This window comes from Megascapheus bottae, chromosome 21, assembly GCF_031878675.1.
Source record: "Megascapheus bottae isolate mThoBot1 chromosome 21, mThoBot2.hap1, whole genome shotgun sequence".
Lineage (NCBI taxonomy): Eukaryota > Metazoa > Chordata > Mammalia > Rodentia > Geomyidae > Megascapheus > Megascapheus bottae.
In genome coordinates this window covers 8,054,580-8,081,189 of record NC_143529.1, presented here as the reverse complement: position 1 = coordinate 8,081,189, position 26,610 = coordinate 8,054,580, and the positions used below count along the sequence as shown (strand labels likewise).

General features: G+C 42.1%; 1 protein-coding gene across 1 annotated transcript in view; it reads left to right on the top strand.

Moving 5' to 3' along the window:
• The window catches only part of Rftn2 (raftlin family member 2), a 48,471-nt gene that overhangs the window by 16,703 nt on the left and 5,158 nt on the right, over positions 1–26,610 (top strand). The window contains exons 4-7 of the mRNA XM_090354547.1: positions 4,245–4,524; positions 6,398–6,601; positions 13,464–13,585; positions 15,588–15,691. Coding sequence (XP_090210673.1) covers positions 4,245–4,524; positions 6,398–6,601; positions 13,464–13,585; positions 15,588–15,691 — 710 coding nt within the window. The remainder of the gene's footprint in view (positions 1–4,244; positions 4,525–6,397; positions 6,602–13,463; positions 13,586–15,587; positions 15,692–26,610) is intronic.

Here is a 26,610-nt window from a genome sequence, read left to right as displayed (position 1 = left end):
AGTAAAGGAAGAAAGAAAGAAAAGAACAGGGCTTCTATCTCTGCTACATGCCTGTAACCCTAGCTAGTCAATAGGCTGAGATCCTAGAATCATGGTTGAGAGCCAGCCCAGGTTCTGTCCATGAGACTCTGATCTCCTATTAATCACCAAAAAAGCCAAAAGTGAGTTGTGGCTTAAGCCGTAGACCGCCAGCCTTGACCAGAAGAGGGCTGAGCATGATGGCAAGGGGGAGAGAGAGTACATTTAAAATTTTTAAATATATATAGAGGGGGGCAGGGCCCATCAGCTACACAGGACATTGACGAAAGTGAACTAAGGAACTCATGGATGGAGATTGGAGAGAGGGAAGGAGAGGGAAGGAGGCAGCAGTTGATACTAAGCAAAGGAAAGAAATGTACTTATTACCCGATATATGTAAAGGTAACACCACTGTATCACTTCTGAAGCAGCAATAGTAAAAAAAAAATAGAAAAATCTGCATAAGTGAATTGAAACTTAAATAAAAAATAGAAGACTAGATATATTTAGCTATAGATTGATTAAAACCAAGAAGATGTGTATTTATAAATATTCTCAAGTTGGTAGGATTTTGGTAATGAAGACTTTATTTTTTAGTTGCATTGACATAAGTCTTTAGCTTCTATTTAAATGTGTACAGTCAAAGACCTATTCCTTTCAGGCAAAGCTGTTGCAAGTGTGGCTGTGACTCAAGAGACAGGGCATCAGCCTTGAAGAAGAAAACTAAGAGATACTTCCCATACCCTGACTTCAAGCTTGAGTACCACCCCCCAACACAGACATACACACAAACACACACATACATACAAGCTAGAACAAAGATAAACTATTGCAAGCACTGAGATGGCTCATGTCTGTAATCTGTAATCCTAGCTACTCAAGAGGCTGAGATCTGAGGATCAAGATTTGAAGCCTGTCCATGCAAAAATGCCCTTGGGACTCTTCCTCCAATTAGCCAGCATAAAACCAAAGTCTAAAGTGAAGGTGTGGCTCAAATGCCAGCCCCAGTACAAACCACACACACACACACACACACACACACACACACACACACATACACACACACCTATGAAATAAGCCAGATATGATAATCCCACCTGTAATTTCAGCTCTAAAGAGACCAAGGCAGGAGAAGGATCTCTAGTTCAAGGACAGCCTGGACTTAAAATAAGACCCTGTCTTATAACAAAAAGAGAAAAAAATGGAAAAAGAAGAGATTTATTCACTTGTTCTGTTGCTACTTTCAAGCTTAAAGAACCATGTGTGTATGATTATCAGTGGGTTCTGTACAGCCAGTCCAAGAAGTAAATATTATTTAAGTTTAAAGTCAGCATTCAATGAGTGCCTTTAGAAAGGGTCTTTGAGAGGAAATTTGTATAAACAAAATTCACATACTGTTTACTACTACTATTCTGGGAAATGTTTTTCTGGGAACAAATCCACTCCAGACATCTTTTGCAAACAAAAATGTAGCTACTAATTTAGCCTAGCTAAATTGCCCTCAGAGTTTTTATTTTGTATTTGGCTTCCTGGATACAGTTGAAGATCTGCCTCAACAGGAAAGAACTGTTATTTCAGCAATTAGAGAAATGGGGTTATCTAATGAAGAAAAAAGCTTCAGGAAACAGTACATGAAATCTTTGAACCTACCCTGGTGTGAATGAGAGCAATAGATAAATATTATTTTTGAATGTCTGGTTTGTGTAAAAAGGGTTTTAGTTGTTTTGTTTTTGTTGTTGTTATGTAAGGTGTGGCTCTCTCTCTCTCTCTCTCTCTCTCTCTCTCTCTCTCTCTCTCTCTCTCTCTCTCTCTCTCGGTGTGGGGTGTGTGTGTGTGTGTGTGTGTGTGTGTGTGTGTGTGTTTTCTTAATGCCAGCTTTGGAGCTTGAACTCAAGCCCTCATGTCCTTGCTTGGCTTTTTCATTCAAGGCTGCTCTAACACTTAAGCCATGCCTCCACTTGTAGCCTTTACTGGTTAATTGGCGTCTCACAGATTTGTCTTTCCTCACTGGCTTTGAGCTATGATCATTAGATCTCAGCCTCCTGAGTAGTTAGGAATATAGATGTGAGCCACTAGTATCTGGTTGGGCATTGCTCTTGATTTTTCTTCAGTTCTTCATGGCTTTTTTTTTTCATTCTTTTTTTTTTCCAGTCCTGGGGCTTGAACTCAGGACCTGAGCCCTGTCCTTGGGCTTTCTCAAGGCTACAGCTCTACCATTTAGCCACAGCACCATTTCTGGCTTTTTTCTATGTATGTGGAATACCAAGGAATTGAACCTGAATCTTCCTTCATGCTAGGCAAACACTCTACCACTAGGCCAAACTCCTGGCCGTTTCATTTTAACTATAGATATTTCCATTTACAACCACCATCATAATGCTTTTTTACTATCCCAGGTAACATTTTAAATACTTAGTTGAGCCAGGTACTTGTGGCTCACACCTGAAAACCTAGCTACTCAGGAGACTGAGATCTAATGATCGTAGCCATGATCATTGATCATGATTCAAAGCCAACCCAGGCAGGAAAGTCATGAGTTTCTTAACTCCAGTTAACCACCAGAAAACTGGAAATGGCAGAATTCTAGCCTTGATCAAAGGAGCTTCAGGGACAGCACCCAGGCCACAAGTTCAAGCCCACAATTGACCAAATAAATAAATAAAGTATTTAATTGAAATATTTAAAAGAGCAACCATATAGAAAATATTATTGCTTCTTCATTTTAACTTATTTAACAAGTACTTATAGATAACATATAATTTTAAGTGCTACAATACAAATATAAATAAGACACAGTTCCTGACCTAAAAAGAATCACCAACTGAACACAGAAAAAAGAATTAGACATAAATAGATATCTTAAATGAAGCAGAAGCAGAGACTACATCAGATTTATAGTGTACATTCTAGCAAACCTAAATCTTACAAACATGTCAATGCCAAAATTAATCACCTTAAGAGAATGTGCTTCAAGTGATAGAACACTGGCCTAGCAAGTTCTGGGCATTGAGTTCAAACTCAAAAATAAGAGAGCCAGGAGCTAGTGGCTCATGCCTGTAATCCTAGTAATTCAGGACCCTGAGATAGCAAGATTATATTTCAAAGCCAGTGGGGCAGGAATATCCTTAAGACTGTTAACTCTAAGGGAATGTAGGAGGGAGAGAGAGAGAGGGAGGGAAAAGAAAATACCCAGGTCTTAAGTCATTTCACTAGCATTATGTCATCTATTTCACAATTTCTAGTCTTTTTAAGCAGCAAGATTGATTTTATTATATCTATCTTAGACCAGATAAGTCGCATCATATGAAGATCAGAAAGTTTCATTGGAGCTGTGCAATGAATTAAGCTTATGTTTTATGTACACATGAACAAAAACTAGTCTTTTAATATTTTCCTTAACAAGGTTAAGCAAACAATGCTCTGTGTACTTTTATGGATATTTTTTGGTTTTGTATTTTTTTTCTTTTTCTTTTTCTTTTTCTTTTTTCTTGTTTTCACCTGAGACTGAGACCCAAACTCTCTGTCTGATGCTTTATGCTGATTGGCATGTGCTCTACAACCTGAGCCATGCCTCCAACCCCTATGTTTTTGCTTGTACATTAATGTCTCCTCTGATAGTGAAGGTGTATTTGTTAGTGTTATTTTGGAGGTCTATAATAGTTCCTGACTGGATCCAACTTCAAAAATCATGTTTAAGCTGGGTGCAGTGGCTCACACCTGTAATTCTAGCTACTCAGGATGCTAAGATCTGCCGATCACGGTTCAAAGCCAGCCTGGGCACTAAAAAGTCTGTGAGACTCTTATCTTCCATTACTTACCAGAAAACCAGAAGTGGTGCTGTGGCTCAAAGGGTAAGATGATAGCCTTTTGCTGAAGAACTCAAGGACAGTGCTCAGACCCAGAGTTCAAGTCCCAAGACTGACAAAAAAAAAAAATCATGTATAGAATTCTGAATTCTTCCCAAATGTAGCTTTCTAGAAAAAATGATTGCTGTTATTATAATTTCTGAAGTATATTCTTTCTGACAAAACAAAATGACATTGAGACATACTCTTAAAGACCACTGCTATTTTTGAGGTGATCAGTTCTTTTATGGATGGGTCCTTAGTTACTGGTCAATTTAGTCTCTTCCAATGATTTCCTCAATAAAGCTAAAGTTTAACTGTTGAATTCCTCTACCTCAGTGGAGTGAATATTCCATTCTGCCATCTCGTTGTACACCTCAGATTAATGTTGCTGCTAAAAGAGGAATGAGATTTGTTGGACTCATATCCCAGCGTCCCCCACCATCTAAATACTGTAATGGGACCAACCAGGATGGAGACATAGAGCCAGTGCTGCATGTGAGACACAGTGCAGATGAAAACTGCAGAAGCTGGAATGACGGAACCTTGAGTAGGCAATCATCTAAAAGCAGAATTGAGGAAGAAGCTCGTCATGAGAGCCTACAGTGTCACATAGAACAAAATGGCAGCCCCAGCTCCCTTAAATCCAAGACTGGAGAAGGTAATGGACAAGATAAGTAGGAAGAGAATAGCTTCTTAGATTAAGTTTAGCCAAGTGCATTTTTCTGAAAATTTCTTAGAAGAAATTTGGGCCAAGTAAATTTCGAAATGAACTAGCATAAACTTGTGATATAATTTTTTAAATTCTTGGATCTGGAAATATAGCAGAGCAATATTTCAGACCTAGGTCCTCTCACTGGTCCTGAAACTTTGTGAAGTCCAGTTTCCAAACTCCCTTCCCAAATGGAGGGTTGTGCATGTGCCAAAAACTGAACTGATGATAAAGAAAGCTGTTGTCATTTATATTCTCCCTTGTAAATAGGGTGGGAGAATTCTAGTTTGGGCCTTGTCCACTGCATGGATGTTTTTTCACCTCTGAAATTAATTTATGTTTCCTTCATCATCAACTAGAATGCAAAAATGGCACAACATAATGAAACAATTATTATAACAATAGTGCTTGCAATCTAAAATAACTTTAACAATGGTTTTGTTCTATTTTTGCCAACTAGCAAGTTTTCCCACAAAACAAATTATTTGTTGACTGTTCCAGATTTTCTTTCCAGGCATGCTTTGTGAAAAGCACTTCCGAAGAAAATCAGGCTCTGGGGTTCGCGGATGCTTCCTTTTCTTTCTACAAGAAGGGGAATTGTAGGACTTCCCTCACAGAGTGGTTGTAAAAAACAAATAAGGGAGTTCCACAAAGTGTCCAATGCCTGGCAGAAAATAAATTCTCAAAAGCTAACCTTATTAACTGGGTCTTTGATCTCACAACCTGTGCAAGACAAAGATCCACCGGACCAAAGGGACAAGATCTCACCATCTGGACCCCACCCCACCACCCTCCCCTTTCACCAGTTCCTTAACTAACAACCAACTGGTTTTCCTGTAGTGTGAAGATCGTTAAAAAGTAGGAATGAGCCAGGCACAGTGCCTCATGCCTGTAATCCTAGCTACTCAGGTGGCTGAGATCTGAGGATCAAGGTTCAAAGCCAGCCCAGGCACAAAAGGACCTGAGGCTCTTACCTCCAGTTAACCTCTAGAAAACGGGAAGTGGGGCTTTGCTCAAGGATAGAGTGGTAGCCTAGAGCTGAAGAGCTCAGGGATAATACCCAGGTCCAGTGGTAGGGCAGTAGCTGAAGAGCTTAGGGACAGTGCCCAGGGTGAGATCAAGCCCCATGACCCACAAAAAAAAAAAAATGTACGAATGAGCAGCAGTTACTAGAGTAGTAATCAAAGAGCTATTCTCTATCTTCTACCCATGTCTGCCTTTAAACTCTACACTGGTTCCCACCCTCAGTTTTCAGTTTCATCATATCAGGTATCTACTTCTACTCTTGTAAGTCCTAAGTTCAATATACAACTTAACCACATACTTCCTAATAAGAGTTCTATTATAGTCCCTCTTGAATAAAGAAGGAGATTGTGGGAGTATATAAAAGACCTGCAAGTGTCAAGCACAGTGCCTAGCTACTCAGGAGACTGAGATCTGAGAATCTTCAATGAAGCTGCCACGATGGCTCAGGCTTGTAATGCTAGCTACTCAGGAGGGAACAATTAAGAGGATGAGAATTCAAGGCAAAAAAAAAAGTTCTTGAGACTCCATCTCAGCTAATAGGATAGGTGGCCTGTGCATGGTGGAATAGGACTGTCTTCCCAGATCTTCAGGAAGCAAAATAGGAGAGAAACCGTTTATAACCATGTGGATATAAACATGAGACCCTATTTTCAAAATAACCAAAGGGAAGAGGGCCAGGGGCATAGGTAAAGCAGTAGCATATCTGCCTAGAAAAGTTCAGTACCACCAAAAACAAGAATCTTTGATTAATAATTTTAATTATCCCCTTTCCCTCCTTCTGGATAACTTTCTCCAGAGAACAAGTTGTATACAGTCTTCAATGCTTTTGATGAAGATTCAACGTGCTGGACCTATCAGGAAGGCATCCTGTCAATGAAAATAACAAGAAAAGGAGCCATCATCAGTACGCTCGATGCTGATTGGCTAGAATTAACTACCTTTTATTATAAGCAAGGCTTGTCTCTAATGGATTCTTTTGTATGCTGGGAAACCTCTAAAGGTATGTTGTATGTTAATGATATATTTATATCTAAAAAATTTGGACTTATGTCAAAGCTGGTAAAAGTGGTTTTGTCTCTAGAGTTTTATGGCTAAGGAAATAGATTCAACTTGTCACATAGCTATGTCACTTTAAAGCTTAGCCATGGTGAGATCAAATGGACTTATTGGGTAATGTTTGCTATTGGATTGGAACCTTCAGGTACCACTGTGGGATTAGCTAGTAGGGTTTCTCAAATACAACATGCTAGAACAGCGTGACAAGGAAGTTCATAATGGCATTTCACAACTAATTCCCGCATGTATATTATTCCATGTATATTATTCCTTCTAAGTATATAATATATACCTGACTCAACACTGTATAGAAAGGCAATCTTAATTTCTTCCAAAGAGATGTAAAGCCTATATTCACTTTGGTTTATCTTCATTTAACCTGCCCTGGCATTTCTCATTTAGTTACATTGGAATAGAGTTGCATTAGTGTCTGTTGCAAAAGTAATGAAACATTTCCCCAAACTGATCTGAGTTCAAGCCTTACAACCAACAAAAAAAAAAGAAGGAAGGAAGGAAGGAAGGGGCTCCAAATATAGTGATACATGCTTGTAATCTCAACATTCAGAAGGCTGAAGCAGGAAAATCAGAACTCCAAGGCCTTGCCGGGCCATAATCCTGTCTTTAAAAAAAAATCAAAAAAGAAAAGACAGGAGAAAAGGAGGGAAGGATGGAAAGTGAACGAGAAAGAGAAACAAGGAAAAGAAGAAGAAAGAGGAGGATGAGGGAGGAAGAAGGGGAGGAAGGAGAGAAAAAGAAGGAATGCCACAGTATTTATTTCTGGTGTTGGTTTTGTTTTGTTGCCTACCACTGAAGCTTAATACTTTTAAAGGCCATCTCCACCCCTCGGAAAAGCTAAACTTGGGTCCATTTCCATGTTTGCCATATGATGAACCACCTAAGAAAAAGCAACTTTTCACCATCTCTCAGGCGTCACCCTCCCCCTGAGCCATGCCTGATGAAAATAAAATTAGCCACAGCAGTTACCAGCCAGAGAGACTGTGAGGCTTTTGTTCTTCCAGCTTTAGAACTACTGAGAATGCCCTGGAGAAGCTCTCCCTCTCTCCTCTGCCTTGGAAAGTCTCATTAGACATTTTACATTGCTGACCAACCGTGCCAAGCTCCAGCTGAGCTAGCTCGGTCTGTGGGGTCTTGCCACTGGGAGTGTCCTTTGGGACTTGCCCAGAGAATGGGAGGAAATAGTAAGCAAAATCTGTGGCTGAGAGAAGTGAGTCGGAGGAAACAAGGCTGAATTGGTCACTTTGTTCTGGGATGTTTGATGCTTGACATCTGAAGCACATGAGGAGACAATGCATATTTTTGTTCTGTCTTGCTTCTGTCTTCATCCCAAATACTACCAAGAGAGATGAAAGCAGAAAACTTAACCTGACATTGTTCATAAATTTAAATATATTATGTCACAAATCACACTGAATAAAATACTTTCCTACAAGAAACAGAGAGAGGTAGAGAAGAACTTTTGTTTTTGTTTTGTTTTTTACTAGCCCTGGGGCTTGAACTCAGGGCCTGAGCACTGTCCTTGGGCATTCTCAAGGCTAGAGCTCTACCACTTGAGCCACAGTACCACTTCTGGCTTTGTTTTATGTATGTGGTATGGAAGAATCAAACCCAGGTCTTTATGCATGCTAAGCAAGCACTCTACCACTAGGCCAATCTTCCAGCCCCAAAAGAAATTTTTTGAAGTTCCTATTTTATTTGTCCTGGAGTACAAGTTATAAGATCTATGAACCTTCCCCACTCACTGGGAAATCTTTTCTGGATTTTTGTTGTTGGGGGCTGTGTGTGTGTAGATGTGCGTGTGCGTGCCATATTAGGATTTGAACTCAGAGCCTTTGCACTGACTGTCCCTGACTTTTTTTGTTCAAGGCTCTTCTACTTGAGCCACAGCGCCACTTCTGGCTCTTTGGTGGTTAATTGTAAATAAGAGTCTTATGGACTTTCCTGCCCTGCTGGCTTTGAACTGAGATCCTCGAACCTCAGCTTCCTGAGTAGTTAAGATTGCTGACATGAAATCCAGGAGCTGTGACTCCTGTAACCATAGCTACTCAGGAAGCTGAGATCTGAGGATCTCGATTCAAAGCCAGCCAGAACATTACAAAGTCCGGGAGACGCTTATCTCTAATTACTCACCAGAAAACCAGAAGTGGTGCTGTGGCTCAAGGAGTAAGGCAGTAGCCTTTAGCTGAAGAGCTCAAGGGACAGCACCCAGGTCCAGAGTTCAAGTCCCATGACTGAAAAAAAAAAAAAAAAAAAGAAAGATTGCTGACATGAGCCATTGAAGCCCAGCTGACTCTTCTGTTTTGAAAAGCTCCTGAAACACATACACACATACATACACACATACTCACACTTTACCTGCAAAACAACCCCTGGCATCATGAAAACAGTCTTTTTCCCACTTTAGTCTGCCACAGTGTAAGATTACATTTTGCTTGTTTGTTTATTTATTATTTTCAGATTTATTCACTTGATAGTCGTTTCAGATCACCTCAGCGAGGTAGGGTAGAGTAATGACATTGAATCATGTATGTCTTCATTGTCCAAAGAGATACGTACATGCCAGCCCCTATACCAGACACATGGTTTACATCACTGCTTCTGTCAGAGAGTTAGCATTGTGGCTTCAGGGAATTGGGCATGAAGACGGTAAAATGTATATATGTCATTTCAAAATTAAGAAAAGTGTTATAGTCATATATGATGGCTCATACCCATAATGTGGGTAGAAGGAAACTGAGGCATAGAGGTGTTAAATAACATCTGAAGGCCAGGAGCGTAGCCTAGTTGAGTACTCACCTAGCATGTGTGAAGCCATGCGTTCCATTCCTCAGTACCACATATTCAGAAAAGGCAGGAAGTGACACTGTGACTCAAGTGGCAGAGCACTAGCCTTGAGCAAAAAGTATCCAAGGACAGTGCCCAGGCCCTGAGTCAAGCCCCAGGACTGGCAAAACAATAATAATAATAACAAACATTTGAGTAACTACAAAGTAATCTAGCTAGCCATGTAGAGGACATTTGTGTTCCTCATCATCATGCTAAGATATGTATTTTAATTCCTTTGTTAAAGATTTAAAGGAGGAGCTGTGCTATGGTTCCCATTTATTCTTTACTTAGTTCTGATGCTGGCAGCGGGGCTACAACTCAGGGCCTCACATTCTTGCGTAGCTTTTTCCACTCATGTGGTGCTCCACCGTTTGAGCCACACTTCTGCTTCTGGCTTTATACTGGTTAATTGGAGATAAAGTTTCAAAGTCTTTCCTGACCGGGATGCTCTTAAAACTGCGATCCTCAGATCTCAGTCTATTGAGGAGCTAGGATTAAAAGTGGGAAGCACCAGCGCGCCATTTGATCTGCCTTTTAAAGGACATCGCTGGTATCACTTTTGGAAATGGATCTCAGAGGGCAAGAGTGGTTGTGGGGGCTGGTAGGAGACTGCCCTTGTCCCTAGAGAGATGGTGGTGGACGTGGAGAGTGGATGAGCTGAGATTCATTTCCAGATAGAAAGTTCAGGAGAGACATGACGAGTGGCAACTTTGTGCCTGTATGCCTTCCACACAGCAAAGGCCCTGGGTCCACTCACAGGCAGTTTAATTGCAAAAATACTAGATGGAGGGGCCGGGAGTTTGGCCTAGTGGTAGAGTGCTTGCCTAGCATGCATGAAGACCCGGATTCGATTCCTTGGTACCACATACATAGAAAAAAGCTGGAAGTGGTGCTGAGGCTCAAGTGGTAGAGATCTAGCCTTGAGAAAGTCCAAGGACAGTGCTCAGGCCCTGACCCCAAGCTCAGGACTGGCAAAAAATAAATAAATAAATAAATAAATAAATAAAAATACTAGATGGAGCAAAAATGCTAAAGTGAGATATTGCTGTTCCTCACATTTACAGGAATGCCAATGTCATATCTAGGCAAAGTTAATGTGCAAAGATGACAGACATGCCCAAGCTGGGTGCCAGTGGCTCCTGCCTGTAATACTGGCAACTCAGGAGGTTAAGATCTGAGGATTGAGGTTCAAGGCTAGCCCAAACAGATAAGTTCAGGGGACTCATCTCAAAATAACCAGCAAAAAGCTTGAAGTAGAGCTGTGGTTCAAATGGAACACCAGCCTTGAGTGAAAAAAATCTAAGGGACAGAGCCCAGGCCCTGAGTTCAATTAAGTAAAACCTTCACCAGGAATCCTTCAAGCATGGGCATTTTAAGCAGGGTTCATGCACCCTCAATGTATTCTACCTTGTACCAGGAAAGATAAGGCTACACTTCAGGGTGGAGGAGGGAAGAGGAGGGGAATTGAACAGTATAATTTTAGATAAGATGAATTTTTTTAATTTTAAATTTTGATTTTGTTTTATAGTACTAGAGACTGGACCTAAGATCTTGCCAGTGATACGGAATCATATTACTAGCCCCCTCCCTCCCTCCCTCCCTCCCTTCCTTCCTTCCCTCCCTCCCTTCCTTCCTTCCGTCCCTCCTTCCTTCCCTCCTTCCTTTTTTTTAATGTCCTGGGATTTTTTTTAACTTATCCTCATAAATTGCCTAAACTGGTCTCAAACTGGTGATCTTCCTGACTCACTTTCCCAGACAGTTTCCCAAATATAATTCAAAATATATTTGAAAAGAATGTAAAGCTGGGCTGGGAATGTGGTTAGTGGTAGAGTGCTTGCCTAACCTGCATGAAACCCTGGGATCGATTGCTCAGTACCGCATAAACAAAAAAGCCAGAAGTGGTGCTCTGGATCAAGTGGTAGAGCTCTAGCCTTGAGCACAGAGAGGCTCAGGGACAGAGCCCAGACCCTGAGTTCAAGACCCAGAATTGGCCAAAAAAAAAGAATGCAAAACTTTCATGGATCAAGACAGACATTAGACTTTAAAGAAAACCACCCATATATGGCTTGGGAAGCAGCGAGTCTGGCAAAGGCTTGGTGCCTTTTTTATATCATGCTCCCAGAAAATTCTCCATTTGTGGAGTACCTGAGTGGTGATTCTGCTCTGGACAGGAGGGGGCGCCCTGTGTCCTGACAGACCTTCAACCTGGTTTCAGCACACCTGTAGACCAAGGCACAGGGGTGGTGTTACACAGGTAATTGGCTGAATTACCACTTCACTCCCTTGCCGGGAATATGCAACATGCCCAGATGAAGAAAACATCTCCCAGGAATCCTTTAAGCTTGGGCTGAGCAACCAAACCACTTTCTCACAAGACCTTTCCTGTCACCCTCCCTGCTGCCCGTTCTGTTAGGAAAATATCTCAAAAGATATGAAGAATGCTCCCCTTTAGAATACTCAGACTTTGGTGCCTGGGACCTCCTAGGGATCCTGGGAGAGCCCACAAGGGCCATGAAGGGCCCTGAGAAATGCTAAAGCAAAAATAAATGAAGAGATAATAATATTAAAAAGTAAGTTTGGAGGCAAGGAGCATGGCTAGTGGTAGAGTGCTTGCCTGGCATGCACAAAGCCTGGGTTCAGTTCCTTGGTACCACATACATAGAAAAAGCTATGTATGTGGTACCAAGCACATACATAGCACTGTGGCTATGTAGCACTGTGGTTTAAGTGACACAGTGCTAGCCTTGAACAAAAGGTGTCCAAGGGCAGTGCCCAGGCCCTGACTGAGTTCAAGTCCCAGGACTATATATGTATATATATATATATATATATAAATGTATGTATGTATGTGTGTGTATATATATATATATATATATATTTAAACCAGGCATGGTGGCTCACGACTGTAATCCTAGCTACTTGGGAGGCTGAGATCTGAGGATCAAGGTTCAAAGCCAGCCCCTGCACAAAAGGACTTGAGACTCTTATCTCCAATTAACCTCTAGAAAACAGGGAAGTGGGGCTTGGCTCAAGGGTAAGGTGGTAGCCTTGAGCTGAAGAGCTCAGGGACAGCACCCAGGCCAAGTTCTAGCCCCATGACCCCCCCCCAAAAAAGTACTCTTCACCTGACTTATGTAACTGTAACCTCTCTGTACATCACCTTTATAAAACGATAATTTTTAAAAATCATGTTTAAGTACCCATTCACTTGGGAAAAATGTTTCTATTTCAAAGTAGGAAACAAAATAATTTCCATAGAATCCTTTAGGTGAGATGGCCATTGTCAGTTAGAAATGAAAATATCAGAAAGGCCCTCCTGGAAAACTTCCTCCCTGCAGGAATTCCTTTGACAGTGATTTTGCTTAGGGTCTTCCTGTCACTGTTTGTTTTAGTGGGCTTGGGTTTTTTTGCAGGGGGAAGGGAAAGGTTTAATGGATCCCTGCAGAAAAGAATTATTATATTCTTACCTCATTCATTTTAAATTCATACCTCTAAGTCCATGGATTCACATTTGTATGTTAGTTCTTTAAATGGCATAATTAATACGCATATAACATAACATATCTAAAAACAAAACATGAATTGCAGTGAAAATTATTTTTTTAGGCTGATTTTTCCATTTGCTTTTCACTGTGTCTCATTACTTTATCTTATTTCTGCTATTGATTTTAATTCAGTGAAGTGTAAAATCGTCTTTGGGTAAATAAAATAAAATTCCCACCCTGGAATATTTTGGAATCAGGCAAAATCAATATTTACGGTGCCGGGGATTGAACCAAGGGCCTCCTGCATGCCAAACCAGTGCTCTACTGCTGAGCCACATTATAATCACTCAAGACAAATACTTTTAATTAATTTGTTTTTCTTTCAGTATTCTATAAGATTATTTTAAGGATTCGAATGATTTTTAGAAACAATTTGTATTTACAATTCTTCTCGATTGTGTATCGTTTTCCCCACAGGGGACCATTTGCCTAAATCTTTGGAAGGGTTTTTTATCTATGAAGAGGAAGGTTCTGGAGTTCCAGGTTCTAACAGGAAAGGAAACGACGCTATTGTAGTAGAACAATGGACCGTCATTGAGGTGAGCTACAGTTCCTTCTTGTTTAGTTTCCCACATTAACCTTCATTGAGTGGCCTATGCAGTGTCCCTAAACATGGATTTGTCTGCTGTTTGGAATTTCATCACAAATAGGTGAACAAACTTCTTCCCTGTACTTCACCCAGTGTTAAAGGGAAGATGCTTTGACCCATGTCCAGCTGTTTTGCAGGAGAGCACAAGAACTGTCTGCACACAGATACATTAGGTGTCTCCAAAATTAGAATTCTAACCCGAAACAAAATCTTCTGATACTGGGCTTCTACTATACAAAATGCCATGAAAACTTGTTAAAAGTAGGAGAGAGAGAGAAAGAGAAAGAGAAAGAGAGGAAGGGGGAGAAGAGAGGGAGAAAGAGGAAGGAAGGAAGGAAGGAAGGAAGGAAGGAAGGAAGGAAGGAAGGAAGGAAGGAAGGAAGGTTCATTCATTCAGTTTGTGTTTTATTTCCCAACATCATGAGTGACTTCTTTTGAATCTTATAAATTGATTTTCAAAAGCAAAGATTCCCAAAGAAATATTTTGGCCAGGCCCGATGTGCACACATAGCATTGACCTTCCTAATGAGCGATGGCCCCGCTGCTGCTGTGCCTCGGGAGCCACCAGTGTACTGCCCTGGAGCTTGGCACACTGAATGTCAGCTTCTTCAGGGACATTTGCCTGTTTGGCCTTACACAGACTAGAGAGACACACAGCTCCCTTTCAAAGAAACTGGACACTGTATGCAGAGACCAGAGCAGGAAGGGGAGGGGACTTGGAAGAAGTAAAGGCTCAAGTGAAAAACAGATTTTAAGTGAGCCAAGAGTGCACTCTGCATCCAAACTCCTCTCACTTTCACTCCCCGTTCCCCACTCTGTTTTGGGGGGAAGGGAAGAGGTAGAGAGGGGACTGGAATTTGAAATCAGGGCTTCACACTTGCCTAGGTATCAGTCTACCATTTTAGTCATGAGCCAACCACGTTTTCATGTAAGTTCTCACAATTATTTGGGGCCCATGCTGGCCTGTACCCAGACATGTCCCTAGAGCTAGATTACAAGATAGTGCATCATCATGCTCAGCTGTTGTTTGTCTTTAGTTGGTTTGCTTATGTCAGTCACAGAGATTGAACCTAGGGCCTGGGTGTTGTCCCTGAACTTTTTTTTTATTGTAATTAATAAAAGGGTTACATGATATTTGCCAGATAGAAGGTGCATTAATTTACATACATTGACACCCTTTCACATGTCTTGGTACTCATTACCCTCCCCCTCCACCTACCCTCCCCCCCCTCCCTGAACTTTTTTGCTCAAGGCTAATGCTCTACCACTTTGATCCCCAGCAACAGTTCCAGTTTTCTGGTGGTTAATTGGAGATAAGAGTCTCATGGGGCTGGGAGTGTGGCTTAGTGGTAGAGTGTTTGCCTAACATGCATGAAGCCCTAGGTTCTATTCCTCAGTACCACATAAGCAGAAAATCTGGAAATGGTGCTGTGGCTCAAGCAGTAGAGTTCTCCTTGACCAAAAGAAGCTCAAGGACAGTGCCAAGGCCCTGAGCTCAAAATTAGTGGCAGAGCTCTTGAGAAAGCTCAAGGATTGTGCTCAGGCCCTGAGTTCAAGCCCCAGGACTGGAAGGAAAAAAAAAAGGAAACATAGCCCTGGTGCTGGTGGCTCATACCTGTAATCCTAGCTACCCAGGAGTCTGAGATCTGAGGATCCAGATTTCAAAGCCAGCCGGGGCACGAGAGAACATGAGACTCTTATCTCCAATTAATCACTAAAAACCAAGAAGTGGTGCTGTGGCTCAAGGGGTAGAGTGGTAGCCTTGAGCTGAAGAGCTCAGGGACAGCACCCAGGCCCAGAGTTCAAGTCCCATGACCCACCAATAAATAAATAAATAAACAAAAAAACAAACAAACCTGTACTTGATGAGGAGTGAGCTCCTTTATCCTAATTACTTGAGCCACTGCATGTACTTGCCATCAGACTGTGAGCTCTTGCACTTATTCATGCAGGGCTGTGAGATCAAAACTGACTATGGGCCTCTCCTGCATACTCTGGCTGAATTTGGATGGCTTCTGACCAACGTGATGCCTACACCCATATTGAGACATGACAGGTAATGTGAAAGTATCCTTATCTACTCTTATTTAATTGTGAAACCTAAGTCCACTTGTGAGATAATTCAATCAAATCAATTCAGATTGACCGCTTACAGAGAGATACCTCTTCTGATGTCCTGGAATCTGGGGATGACAGGTGTTCAGACAGATGTGCAGTTAGGCCTCTCCCCTCCAGTATGGCAGTATAGACTTCACTGCTGTTTTCACTAAAACATATGCTTACATGAGTACTAAGTTTGCCTTGTCCTTTTCTCCCTTTTCAATCTTGCCTGTAAAGAAAAAAAAATGCAGTTGCCACACTTCTATTTATTTTGGAGAAGTCAGTTATTTGGGTGTGTGCGTGTGTGTGTGTGTGTGTGTGTGCGCGCGCGCGCGCGCGTGCGTGCGTGTGTGTGTGTGTGTGTGTGTGTGTGTGTGTCTGTCTGTCTTGAACTCTGGGCCTGGTCTCTTTCCCTAAGCTCTTCAGCTCAAGGCTACCACTCTACCCCTCGAGCCGCAGCCCCACTTCTGGTTTTCTAGTGGTTAATTGGAGATAAGAATCTCATGTTCTTTAGTGCCTGGGCTGGCTTTGAACCATGATCCTCAGATCTCAGCCTCCTGAGTAGCTAGGATTACAGGTGTGAGCCACCAACACCCAGCTGTTTCCTTTTTTTTTCTCCAGTCCTAGGGCTTGAACTCAGGACCTGAGCACTGTCCTTGAGTTTTCTCAAGAGCTCTACCACTTGAGTCACAGCACTACTTCCAGCTTTTTCTGTGTATGTGGTATCTTCGTGCATGCTAGAGGAGCACTCTACCACTAGGCCAAACTCCTGGTCCCCAATAAATTCTTCTATGTACAATGGCTTTGCTGTCCCTTCAACCCTGATGTTCCCTCTACCCTATTTGGCATCTAGTAAATGATTGACTGCCACAGCTATCCTGCCGGGGCCAGCAACAACCTGACCAGGACAGAAGAGCACAGTGCCACCAAGAGCCTTGGGTTTGGGCAGTCATCATAGTTCCCCATTCCAATTGACTGTCCATTCAACTAGAATGACTTCTTAGTCGGGTGTCAGTGGCTCACACCTGTAATCCTAACTACTCAGGAGGCTGAGATCTGAAGATCACAGTTCAACGCCAGCCTGGGCATGAAAGTCTGTAAGACTCTTATCTCCAGTTAACCACCAGAAAATGGGAAGTGGTGCTGTGGCTCGAGTGGTAGAGTGGTAGCCCCATGACCAAGAAAGAAAAAACGAGAGGGTGGGGAGATATGGAGGGAGAAAAAAAGAAAGAAAATCCTTTCACGTCTCACTTGCCCTCCTCTGATCTTCCCAGTACCCTCACAGGCTGTAAAAATGTGTGACTGGCATGACTTAGAGCAAAAACACTTCCACAGGCAAGGAGCGAGCTCAAGGAGGATATTGGGTGAACACACTCAGGCTTAAAGAACCCAGCCAATCCAGGCTGTGGTGGCTCACACCTGTAATCCTAGCTATTCAGAGGCTGAGGTCTGAAAATCATGGTTCAAAGCCAGCCTGGGCAAGACAGTCTGTGAGACTCTCCAGTTAACCACCAAATAAGCTCGAAGTGGAGCTGTGGTCCTCAAGCATAGAGGGCCTTGAGCCAAAAAAAAAAAAAAAAAAAACTCAGGGACTTTGCCCAGGCCCTGAGTTCAAGCCCCAGGACTGGAAAAAAAGAGAAAAGAAGGGCTGGGAGTTTGGCCTAGTGGTTAAAGTGCTTGCCTAGCATGCATGAAGACCCGGGTTCGATTCCTTGGTACCACATACACAGAAAAAAAAGCCAGAAGTGGTGCTGAGGCTCAAGTGGCAGAGCTCTAGCCTTGAGAAAGTCCAAGGACAGTGCTCAGGCCCTGAGCTCAAGCCCAGGACTGGCCAAAAAAAAAGAGAAAAGAAAAAAAATGGAGTAGGACAAGTAAGCAACGATCTCACAGATTTTTTTTTATTAACGAATTTATTAACATTGATTTTTACATCATATTTCAAATGACGTGTTTAACAAACAGGTATTCAAGAAGGGAATCTCTATATACAATCACAGGCTCTTAATTTTTAGAACATAGTCAAAATTAGGCTAAGGGTTTGTATATCATACATACGTATTAATCAATGTAATAAAACATTATGTCTATAGAATCATAGGTTTTTATGTCTATGTAGTTGTGTTTAATTTCCCATACTATGTCCATATCATTGGGTATGCAAATATTGAGTCCTCGAACTTGTACTGTTTGGATCTAATAGCCACATATTAAGGCAAGCATGCACCTTTTGTTCCTTTGGTCTTGACTTGTCTCACTCAACATGATTCGCTCTAGATTCATCCACTTCCCTGCAAATGCCATTTTTCACAGATCTTTTTAATTGCTTTCAAATGGAGTGGCAACTCCTTGCAGCATTGTTTCCCAACCTTTTCTATCTGTGATATGCCTGTCAAAGTAGGTCATAAACTAGAAGTGATTCTCAGCATTGGGTCTTCAGAGCAGGCAATGTACAGCCCGTAGAGAACCTATGAAAACACAGATGCTGCAGGCCCAAACTCAGCCTGGCACTCAGAAGCCTAGAGAGTGGGCCCTGGGTCTGCCTTTCCCCAGCTCCTCAGAGGTCTACCCCGCCTCTCACCCTCCTGAATGCATGGGCATTTGCTGCCCTCCTCTCTTTTTTAGTGGTTGCCTTTATATTGTCATTTTCTTCCACAGTTAGAATTACAGATTTTCCCAGAAAGTATGAATTTGGCACCTTGCTATTCCATTTTCCCTTCCACTCACTCTGGGCACCGGCCTTGGAGTCTCAAGGATTTCTCACTGTGCTCTGATGATTGGGCCCTGGTCTCCACAGCAAGCCCATGCGCTGCTGGACCACACTGGCTCAGGGATGGTCAAGAAAGGAGGACTGGAATGAGCTGGAGGCTGGGACTAGGCTGGGGACCACGTGGGTTGGCACGGAGGTGGGCTTGACTACCTCGCCCAACCAGCAGAGGATCACAGGCTGCACTTCATGGCTGGGAGGCACACTGGCCTGAGGAGCAGCTGAGCACTGCTTCTGGAGCAGAGGGCAGAAGAGGGACACCAGGATCTCACCATCGTTCAGTCTCTCCTGCAGCCCAGAGCCCCCAGGCATGGTGAAGTTGCACAAGTAGAGGTTTCTGTGCCTGCCAGTGAAGATGTACTTTTATGTGTAATTGTGTGTGTGTGAGTGTGTGTGTGTGTGTGTGTGTGTGTGTGTGTGTGTGTGTTGGTACTGAGTCTTGAACTCAAGGACTTACGTTCACATTTGGCGTTTACATTCATTTTGGCATTTTACCCTTGAGCCATATCTTCACTTCTGGATTTTTGCTGGCTAGTTGGAGATTAAGAGTCTCACAAACTTTCCTCCCCAAGATGGATTCAAGCTGCAATCCTCAGATCTCTAGCTAGGATTACAAGTATAAGCCACCAACTCCCAGCCTTTTATATGTAATTAAATGGCAAAAGGGTAGTTGATCATTAAATATTGCTGTAGCAGCGAGAAAGAAACAACACTATGAACATCTACATGAAACTGGATAAATGTTATGACCTACATAATCGAAGACTATAAAAGTGTTTTGTTTTGTTTTTTTGTTGTTGTTTTGTTTTGTTTTGATTTTAACTCATCCTGGGGCTTGAATGCAGAGCGGGGCATTGTCCTTGAGCTCTTTTGGTTCAAGGGCAGTGCTCTACCACCTGAGCCACAGAGCCATTTCCAGCTTTTTATTTTTTGCCAGTCCTGGGGGCTTGAACTCAGGGCCTGAGTGCTGTTCTTGGGCTTTCTCAAGACTAGAGCTCTACCACTTGAGCCACAGCACCACTTCCAGTTTTTTTCTATGTATGTGGTACCGAGGAAACAAGCCCCGATCTTGGAGCACTCTACCACTAGGCCAAACTCCAGGCCCCACTTCCACCTTTTTCTGAGTGGTTTATTGGAAATAAGAGTCTCATGGACTTTCCTTTCCAAACTACTTTTCAATGGCATCCCTCAAATCTCAGCCTCCTGAGCCAGAATTATAGATATGAGCCACTGACGCCCAGCTTAAAAGTGATTCAAAAAAAAGAAAAGAATCAGGCTGGGAGTTTGGCCTAATGATAGAGTGTCTGCCTCGCATGCACGAAGACCCAGGTTCGATTTCTCGGTACCACATACATAGAAAAAGCTGGAAGTGGTGTGGTGGCTCAGGGTAGAATTCTAGCCTTGAGGAAATCCCAAGGACAGTGCTCAGGCCCTGAGCTCAAGCCTGGTACTGGCAAAAAAAAAAAAAAAAAAGAATCAGGGGGCCAGAAATTTGGCCTAGTGATAGAGTGCTTTCCTAGCATGCACAAAGAGCTGGATTCAATTCCTCAGTACCACATACATAGAAAAAGCCAGAAGTAGTGCTATGGCTCAAGTGGTAGAGTGCTAACTTTGAGAAAGTCCATATAATTCTTCCTGTGATAATTGCTGAGGGTTTGAGCTTCTATAATTTTAAAATATATAATATTTTAGGCAAATAGCAATCTATACTGATTCTTATATTTATATATTAAACATTTTTTTGTCTAAATAAATAGAGTTGAGGCCAGGCAGCAGAATTCCTGTATACTCTCAACTCCAATAGCCAAGGGTTTGCATTGGGCTGAGGAGAGTCAGGTTTCTGTATTGTGTAACATAATATAAGTTATTGTGTCAAGAGCTAGATGGCATAAGTTAGTATATTAAGAAGAAGAGAGATTATAAATGTCAATGCAAAGCAGCATGTTCGGATCCTGAAGGTTTCAAGCACAGAACTGATCCTTGCGTGAGACTCTTATTCCTGATCTTGGCTGGACTGGAGTAGAACATCCATTTGAATGGCAGTCACTCTTATGCAACAAATCACACTCTAATCTACAATTTTACCCTTCTTTCCATACCGGGGGTTGCATCATCTTGCTAGCTTTGTTCCTTCACACTTGGAGACTTAGGTCCTTCTAAGTTGTTTTGGGTTGTTGTTTGTTTTTGCCAGTCCTGGGGCTTGAACTCAAGGCCTGAGCACTATCCTTGTGCTATCTACCACTTGAGTCAGAGCACCACTTCTGGCTTTTTCTGTGTAGGTGGTATTAGGAATCAAACCCAGGGCTTCATGCATGCTAGGCAAGCACTCTACCCCCAGGTTATGCTCCAGCCCCTTTGTAAGTTTTTGCAACAGAGGTGATATTCTATTAGTCATCTTTCAACTCTATGACAAGGTAGCGAGGAAAACAACTCATGGGAAGAAAGAATACTTGGGAGGTCACAGTTTCAGGGGTTTCCATCCACAATCACTGGGCCCTATTGCCCTGGGCTGGTGTTGAGGCAGAGTGTTGAGAGCCGATGAGGCAACAAAGCTGCTCACTCCTCACTAAGTCCCTCCAGCTGAATACCAATTCCTCAGCACATGCGCCTCTTAGGGGAACACCTTCTAGTCAAGCCACCACAAATAAAAAGTGAAGACAAAGGTTCCTGGTTGGAATCTCATAACCAGGATTCTTTGCTTTCTTCATTCCTGTTGAGATGTGCTGCCCAGGTGACAGCCACACACTGCACTTCACTGCACAAAGAGAGTCATGTGTCAGCCACAGTGTCTTAAATTATAAAGGAAAATTATGTATGATTGATCTTGATCAAAGCAGAGGATAGGAAGTAGAGCTTTTGCTGCCCCAAAACCAGAATAGGCAGTGTGACTTTAGGGAGATCACTTAAGCTCTTAAAAACAGTTTTCTCGAGTCAGGTGTTGGCGGCTCACACCTGTAATCCTAGCTACTCAGGAAGCTGAGATCTGAGGATCATGGTTCAAAACAACCCACGCAGGGAAGTTCATGAGACTCAGGAGGCTGAGGTCTGAGGATCAAGGTTCAAAGCCAGCCCAGGCACAAAAGGACCTGAGACTCTTATCTCCAACTAACCTCTAGAAAATGGGAAGTGGGGCTTGGCTCAAGGGTAGGGGGCAGCCTTGAGTTGAAATGCTCAAGGGCAGTGTCCTGGCCGGGTTCAAGCCACATGACCCACAAAAAAAAAAAAAAAAAAAAGAGCTCAGGGACAATGCCCAGATCCTGAGTTCAAGCCCAATGATGGACCAACAACAAAAAAGTTTTCTTATATGGAAAATGATGTGATAGCATCAACTTTAGTGGACTGTTATTTTGAATAAATAATAGTATTATGCAAAGTAATTGCAGAGACAGAGTTCATTGGGCTAACAAAGCTTATTACTAGTTTATATTAAGCTTATTTTAACTTTATTAGATTAAAATTACTTGGGGGTCCTGATTCTTTAGCAGAACCCAAATTTCTAGTAAGTTGAAATCAATTATCCACACACGAGAACTTGGCCTGTTGTAAATCAGAACGTTTCAGAAAATGTAAATTACCATAGCTCAGTCTATCCAATATCAGCACTGAGGGCAGGCTTATTACCTAAGCCATACTTGAATCGTCTATACACCAGATGTTTCACTTCACTTCACTCTCTCCGTTTTTCAAATGAATCCTGGTATCACCTTACATAAAGATTTATGTCTTTAGGTTAAAGCTGTAGCTTTATATTTCTAGGCAATATCACATCACCAAGGTTTAAAGCTGTTACCATGGAAACTTCATAATGTTGTAATGTGATCTCTATTTTAATTCAGGGTTAGTGCTGTCAGCCTGTAAATGTCTTCCAATCCCTTCTTAATCACTCAGACTATGTGATTATTCAAATGAGACCAATCCCTTTTAAAGAAATCTAAGTGAAAACTGACACAAAATAATGCGGTTAGAAATTGGATAGAGGAGCAGATTAGCTGAGCTAGTAGGCAGTATTACTGACTTGAAAAAAAAAAAAGCACTGGACTAAAATGGAAAGAGAAACTAAAGTTCCCTATTTGGCTCTGCCAGACCCTCTTCTCAATTCTGAGTCTATCATGAGTTGGGGGCGAAGGTGAAGCATATGTCAGGAATACACATTGTACCAAGAATCCACAGATTCTGATGCACTTTCAGAAATGCTGAATTATCACCTGCCATGAGAAGAAAGAGCATATTAGAACACAGAATAGGTAGAAGGCAAAATATACGTTCTCATTTGTGCTTCAGAAGACAGAAGTTAGAGAAAGGGGCTTTTGGGATACAGTTAAATCAAATAATACTATAATGACAAGTTTTTTAAGTCTAGACCCTAAGTACAAGATAGAAATAGAAACAGAGAGAAAGACAGAAAGACAGAGACAAAGAATTGTCTCCCTCTGTGTTAGGTGTCTTGCTCTGCTCACAGCCTTCAGAGCAGCACAGATCAAAAGACCCCAAAATTTTTGGAGTTGCGTTGCTGAAGTGTCCCAATAATGTCCTCAGAATCCTATTGCAGCAGCCAGAATGCCCACCTTAGAGGATCCACATAAGACACTAATGCACTAATGGGCATCATAAGAAAGTGTGACACAGGAGGCCAGGAATTTGGTCTCATGGTAGAGTGCTTGCCTAGCATGCATGAAGACCCAGGTTCGATTCCTTGGTACCACATGCATAGAAAAAAGCTGGAAGTAGTGCTGAGGCTCAAGTGGTAGAGCTCTAGCCTTGAAAAGGCCAGGACAGTGCTCAGGCTCTGAGCTCAAGCCCAGGACTGGCAAAAAAAAAAAAAGAAGTGTGACACAGGTTAAATAGCTACTTTGGAAAAAACCACCCCACCCCCTATCTTTTTCTTGATAGCCTAGTTGTTGCCATAGTAAATCATTCTCTTTGAACTACTTTGTATTTTCTTATGAATCGCTATAGACTGTGGGGAAGAGAGGAAACTTGGCCTCAGCACCTACGCCTTGTAGGCGTTTGGCCCCACAGTGTACTCATACTTCCTTTGGTGGCTTTGCCACCATTTGGACTGCTTACCAATGTGGATAATACAAGAACTTTTTCAGGGTTCAAACTACTTTATGAAAATCAGGCATCCCCTTTCCCCCAAAAGAAGAAGAAGAAAAAAAAAAAAAACGACAGTTGCTTTCTATTACAGCAAAGCATGACTGTTGGCTTATAGTCTAAACATGCTGGTATTTGAGAAACCTACCCTAGGCCAACCATTTGTTACACCTTTAGGGTATCCAAACTGCCCGGTCCTAGAACCTGATGGGAAGAATTCATTATGGGGTCACCCACAATCTACCACAATCAGGGTGTATTTCTTGCCTTTGGCTCAGGAATAAGTCTACCCTGATGACTCTTTCTTGTCTTTGTTTTACATTTTCCTTAAACTTGCTGTCTGGAAGGAACTGGTGATCTGAGATATTTGACTTTCAGTGAACGGATGGATGGAGAGGGTGGCAGGAAATCACTGGTGCTTCAGCTAGTGTAGGGGTGCTGGGGAAGACTCTTCTTGCAACATTGCTCACGTATCTTTCGCAGCATCCTTGATATGAAATATTCAGAGACGATGTAAAGATGGTGCCAGAAATTGGATGATTTTTGGCTTATTTGCTCTGACAGGACTTAGGTTTGAACCCAAGAACTGTCTGGTTCCAAAGCCACACTAGCTTTTCCAGCATATTTTGTTTTGTTGTTGTTACTGCTGCTGCTGCTGTTTCCCCCCATCCTGGGGCTTGAACTCTGGACCTGGGTGCTGTCCCTGAGCTTCTTTTTACTCAAGGCAAATTCTCTCAAAGTGCCACTTTCTGGTTTTTATTGGAGATAGTCTCATAGAGTTTCCTGATCTGGCTGGCTTCGAACCCCAATCCTCAGATCTCAGCATCCTGAGTATCTTGGGTTACAGGCATGAGCTACCAGTGCCCAGCTTACCCTGTGTATATTTGTGCATGTGTGCTATGGCTCTCAAACCCAGGCCCCACTTGTTCTGCAAGCCTGCTCATGCTTTCCTGTGCAGATTAAGTTACATTCTACCTTACACTAAGTAGCTTGTTCCAATAGAAGACTATGTCAAACTAAAATGAGACTGGACTGGAAGCTATCTTTCAAAAGTCAAAAAATAAGCTGGGAGTTTGGCCTAATGGTAGAGTGCTTGCCTAGCATGCACAAAGACCTGGGTTTGATTCCTCCGTACCACATATATAGAAAGCCAGAAGTGGTGCTGTGGCTCAAGTGGTAGAGTGCTAGCCTTGAGAAAAGCCCAAGGACAGCTCAGACCCTGAGTTCAAGCCCCAGGACTGGCAAGAAAATAAAAAAGTAGAAATAAAAAAAGAAGCAGTCTCCTCTTCACACTTTGGGATAAGATTTGCTATGTCTCAAAATTCAGTAGCAAGGAAGAGTTTGGAATCTTTCAAAGGCCGAGCACTTATCTGATGTATAACTAGAAGGCTAAAGTTTCACTGTTGCATTCCTTTTTCCAGAAAGCTTAGCATAAAAAGCAGTTAATAGTGAGGTTTTGTTGGGGGTTTTGCATAACAAAAGTCTGTAACTGAGCAGCTTTAGCTACAGACACCCCCCCCTCTTAAATCTGTGGAGTCTGGAAAGCACTTCAGAGGAGGCAAACCCCTAGTAGTCTTTAGAAGGGGTAATTTGCCATGATGATAGCTAAATGCAGAGAATACTGAGTGGCTGACTACAAAGAGGATTCTGAAAATGAAGCTGAGGCTGAAAATGTATGTAAAATTTCTCCCATACAGAGCCCAAAGTGGTCTCTCTGTTTGCCTGAGGCAGATTTGACCTTGCCTACCAAGAAGTTGAACTAGCTTGTACTTTATCTAATAATCCCAAATTTTCTCAAGGAAATAATTTCTAAGAAGACTATTCATTTTTATAGCAGTATAATTATTGCAAGAAACTGGGAACAACCTGATTTTCCAAAAATTACCAAGTATATTTTTTATGAAACCTCTCTCTCTCTCTCTCTCTCTCTCTCTCTCTCTCTCTCTCTCTCTCTCTCTCTTTCTTTCTTATTTACAGTAGTGGCATATTAAACTCAATGCCTTGCACTTGCCAGGCAGGCAGTCTACTACTGAGACCACACCCCCAGTTTAGCAGTATATTTATATCATCTTTTGAAGATAATGGACACTAAAAATACTAGCACAGTGTGCAAAGGAAAGAGTGCTAGGTGAAAGGCATGGAAAAAAATAATGTAATAGGTGATAGTGACTGACATACATTGATAAAGACTAGAGGATCCAGAAAACAAAAAGATGATAATAGTGATATTAACATGGCTAGATTATAGGAGTTTCTAAACATTAAAATTGGTTTTCTTTTGTAATGATAATTCTCTTTGGCTGTTTTTGCAATGTTGAGATCAAATCCAGGGTATAAATCAATTTTTTGTCTTACTGTTTTCTGTGTGTGTGTGTGTGTGTGTGTGTGTGTGTGTGTCCAGGGGCTTGAACTCAGGGTCTGGTTGCTGTCTCTGAGCTTTTTTTGCTCAAGGCTAGCACTCTTACAAGTTGAGCCACAGCTCTACTTCTAGCTTTATTTATTTATTTTTTTGGTCGATTATGGGGCTTGAACTCAGGGCCTGGATGCAGGCCCTGAGCCTCTTTGTACTTAAGGCTAGTGCTCTGCTACATGTGCCACAATGTCACCTACAGTTTTTAAGTGGTTAATTGGAAATTAGAGTCTCACAGGGACTTTTCTGCTGGCTTCAAATCCCAATCCTTAGATCACAACCACCCGAGAAGCTAGGATTACAGGCATGGACCACCAATGGCTGACTGGAGTAGATTTCTTTTTGTGGACAATGTCACACTTTTCTTTGCTTTCTCTTAGTTTCCCCTTCCCACCCTCACCCACAATTAAATAGTTCATTTTTCACATAATATATACTGCATAGCATGCTCATATTTATTCATTCTCCCTTCCTTTTTGTGTCCCCCTTTATTCCCTTAAAAGAAAACTCAAAGCAAAAGCAAATAGCACCACTACCACCACCACGACAAAAGAACTCACATTCCATTTCCTAGAGTTGTCTATTAATTTTAAAGTTAAACTCAGGC